Raw genomic sequence first — 3,984 nt, 5'->3', positions numbered from 1 at the left:
TAGGTTATTGTTTGGAGACCCTACTAAATTAATTTGAAGGGGCAATGGTTCGAGTGTCGAAGAAGAAGAATAATTTTTTAAAATTTAAAAATAATTTAAAACTTCTAATTTACTGCTAATGACAAGCTTTTAATCCATATATAAATATTATAATATATTTAAAATTATAAATTTTAAAAAAATTATAGTCGCATAATATTTTTAAAACTATAAATTTCAAAATAAAAAAACTTTTTAAATTCTAGTGTATTTAAATTACGACACGTAATTTGAAACGAGAAGAATAACTTTAACTTTGAACATAAAGAACTCCACCTTCTAGTCCCTTCAAGAACTTCTACTCTTTAAATTATCAGAATCCAAAACCAGAAATTCATATAAATACAAGAATCCGACAAGCTAAATACAGAAAACTCAGAGAAAAAGAAACAAAGAAAGAGAAACAAAAAGAAGAAGAAGAAAAAAAATGGCAAAAGCACGTTCAATAGGAATAGGTATGGATTATTCAGCAACAAGCAAAATAGCACTGAAATGGGCAATTGATAATTTAATAGAAGAAGGTGATAAAATCATAATTATTCATGTTGTTTCTTCTAAACTTGAGCCTACTAATAAGCAACTCTTTGAAGACACTGGATCTCGTAAGTTTTTTATTTTATTTTTTTATTTAAAGAAGTTTTAATTTGTTTATTTTTGTAATTAAAATATATTTGTTGCTAATTATTTTATATATTTTGCAGCTTTAATACCTTTGGATGAATTTAGAGAAATTAATGTGTCTAAGTATTATGGACTTAACCCTGATAGAGAGGTTCTTGATATGCTTGACACTGTTTCCAAGCTTAAAAAAGTAAGTTTAATTCTTCCTCTTTCTTCTTTTCCTCTTCTTCTTTCTCGCAATAACTTAACCAACAACACGTGTCCTTAGATTAGTAGAGAAATTAAGTGAAATTAAGTTCTATGAAGAGGATTCAATTGCACAAATACGATAAATATTTTTTATTTATATTTAACTTTTTAAATCCATTTAAGTGTAATGGTAAAGGAGGTTTAAAATTGCTTTAAATCACAAGTAATAATCTGTTTGGCCAAGTTTCAAAAATTAGTTCACTTCGAGAAGTGTTTTCTTTCAAAAGTATTTTTAGCGAGAAGTAGTTTATGTTTGACTATTTAATTTGAAAAGCATTTATGAGCAGCAATTAGTGTTTGGTCAAACTTTTAAAAAGTGATCCTAAATGTATTTTTCTCAAAAGTGCTTTTTAAAGTAGTACTTTTGGAGAAAAGTTAATTTTTTTTACTTCTCCAAAATTGCTTCTGCTTCTACTCAAATCACTTTTTTTTCCTTTTAAAAGTTTGGTGAAACACTTCGACTTTGAAAAAAAAACTATTTTTGTGGAAGAGCTTGTGTTAGAATTTCTGATTTTGCCATAGTTAAAATATTTTTCTTATTTTGAAGAGCTTGTGTTAAGAAAATTAAGGATTGTTTAATTATTAGTTTGTGAATTTTAATTTGTTGGTAAATTAAAAACTACAGGTAATAGTGGTGGCAAAGGTTTATTGGGGAGATGCAAGGGAGAAGCTTTGTGATGCTGCAGAACATCTGAAGCTTGATTCACTTGTACTTGGAAGCAGAGGTTTAGGAGTCCTTAAAAGGTAAATTATCCCCCCCCCACACACACACACAATATAGCATCCTAAACAATAAAGAAATAATCTGGTACACTAAGCTCTCACTATACGAGTAATGACAGAAGCAGGATTTTCGTTAAGGTGGTTCAAAACCCGATACACTAAGCTCTCATTATACGCGTAATGGCGGATGCATGATTTTCTAAGGCGGTTCAAAAAAGAAAAAAGGTTAAAAGGTTAAATGAAATTGTAGCTAGTGGGAATTGAACCAATGACCTTACAAGGGTTTTGAACCCCCTTGACCACTAAGCTATGCTTTTAGACTATATCAAGGGGATTCAAAACAAAATCTATAGAGATAAAAAAATAGATTTTGCCATATATATACAATATAATTTTTCGGCGAAGGGGGTTCGAGTAAATCCCCTTTCGTCCTCCTAAATCCGCCCATGTATATGAGGGTTCAGATTTACCACGAGGGTCTATTGTACACAGTCTTATCCTGCATTTCTTTTTTACGGTTTGAACGCGTGATTTTTTTATTACATGGTAGCAATTTTACACGCCAAGGCTCCCCTCCTAAAAAAAATTGATTTCATTATTGATGTATAAAAAAAAGAGTGGTAAGTATCTTGCGTTTGCATAGATTCGGGAAAGGACCATTTTCAAAGAGTATATTATAGACGGTCTATCCTAAAACGTTAATAGTTGATTTTACGACTCGAACCAGAAAATAATATCGATCTAAAATAATTTAGAATTAATTGTTGTAGTGATCTTTTATCAGAATAAATAAGGCGTCGGTTTAATTATCAAATATGGGGTTAATTTGCAACTGCTTATATATTTGCAGGATGTTACTTGGAAGTGTGAGCAACCACGTGGTACAAAATGCAACGTGTCCTGTCACAGTTGTGAAGGCCAGCCCTCAAAGTAAAAACAAATCTTATTAAGTTTGTTTTTGTTGAAAAAAAAAACAAAAAAAATTGCTTATTTTTTGGATAAATTTTCTTATGTCCATTTTGTACTTTTACTTCTTTTTTTGTTTTGTTTTCTGTATATATATTTTGGATATACTTATCAGGTTCATTGGTATGAGTTGGCTTTTGTTTGAGAGTGTTGTATGAGAGACAATTGTGGGGTTGTATTATATTTTGAATTTATCATCTTATATGATTTTTGTTGGTTTCTTGTTTGTCGTTATGGACATTTGTCTTTGTCAAATGCTGAATGTTTCACTTGTGAGCTGGGGAAAAATGTGAAGTTCCCTGTGATAAGTGAATACTGTGAAAACATGAAGGGTCGATATTAACAAAAAGCAAAACCTTGCATCAAGTTTGGCCGAGAATTAATCTTTTTATTACATATCAGAACTAATTTATTCGTATCTCAATTAATTTCATATAATGGTATAGTCAGAAATTTTATCAAGGGAGTTCAAACATTAAAAAAATTAATAAATTTTTCTTTCAATGAATAGGTGCACCAAAATTTTAAATTAAATTACACTATAGTTAGCTTAATAATAAAAATACTTTGTAATAGAATTATAATTTTATAAATCAAAACTAATATTAAAAAAGGATAAAAATAAAAAAAAATAAAAGTAAGCATAAAACAAAAAGAAAGAGAGAGTCGAGAGGATTGTGGAGTAGTATATAGGGAGCTTTTATTAAAGAAATTTTTGAAAGCTTGACTTTGAAATTATAAAATTTATTCATAAACAATTTTAAATTTAAAAACAACTTCTAAGATTAGTTGTTTGTTTTTACACATACGACGATCTCCATTTAGTTTTGGCAAACAAAAGGAGCAAACATTTACGTGAAGATTTAAACATATCTCACTCATCAATATTAAGGGTATTCAAAAGGTAATATATAATCATATAAATTAAATTGATCTATATTCACAGTATAGTTTTTTAGCGAAGGCTATTCACTTGACTACTCTTGGCGTAGTGTTGTTAAGCTATTGATTTCATGAGGTACCTGTGTACTGAATAACTTTTTTCACCAAAGATTGAATAAGTATTTTTTAGTGTTTCTTTTATCTTCATTGCAACTTGAAATTGGTATTCTATGATTTTTAACGCATTATATTGATCACTAGATCACACCCCGCACAAAACTAATATCTTCATTTAAACATCAATGTTGGAGATTTAGGTACTTTTGTTCTTTCAGGCACATAGGCAGATCAAAGAGGCAAAGAGAGAGAAAATGAAGATTTCGTTTTTTCCACTTTCATCAAGTACTTCTTAAACATGATTTATCTAATTTATGTGGAACAAATTGGTTAAACTTTGTGATAAATCCTGTAAATATTTGTCATTTTAATTTTGAGATTACCACA

At 29.1% G+C, this 3,984-nt stretch overlaps 1 protein-coding gene across 1 annotated transcript; it reads left to right on the top strand.

The window, feature by feature from the left end:
- Positions 1-280: 280 nt before the first annotated feature.
- Positions 281-2,832, top strand: LOC104213872 (universal stress protein PHOS32-like). Its single transcript, XM_009763429.2, has 4 exons — positions 281-641; positions 741-850; positions 1,535-1,653; positions 2,483-2,832. Exons 1-4 carry the CDS (start codon positions 467-469, stop codon positions 2,580-2,582), a joined length of 504 nt encoding a protein of 167 aa, XP_009761731.1. The 5' UTR covers positions 281-466; the 3' UTR covers positions 2,583-2,832.
- Positions 2,833-3,984: the final 1,152 nt, after the last annotated feature.

The sequence above is a fragment of the Nicotiana sylvestris genome, chromosome 4 (assembly GCF_000393655.2).
Source record: "Nicotiana sylvestris chromosome 4, ASM39365v2, whole genome shotgun sequence".
Taxonomy (NCBI): Eukaryota; Viridiplantae; Streptophyta; class Magnoliopsida; order Solanales; family Solanaceae; genus Nicotiana; species Nicotiana sylvestris.
The sequence above is the reverse complement of the archived record's forward strand: the minus strand, read 5'-3'. Positions and strand labels throughout refer to the sequence as shown.

Coding starts and splice junctions, on each gene's coding strand:
- LOC104213872 (XM_009763429.2), top strand. CDS start 467: ATGGCAAAAGCACGTTCAATAGGAATAGGTATGGATTATTCAGCAACA. Junction 642..740: donor CTTTGAAGACACTGGATCTC/GTAAGTTTTTTA, acceptor TATATTTTGCAG/CTTTAATACCTTTGGATGAA. Junction 851..1,534: donor CTGTTTCCAAGCTTAAAAAA/GTAAGTTTAATT, acceptor TAAAAACTACAG/GTAATAGTGGTGGCAAAGGT.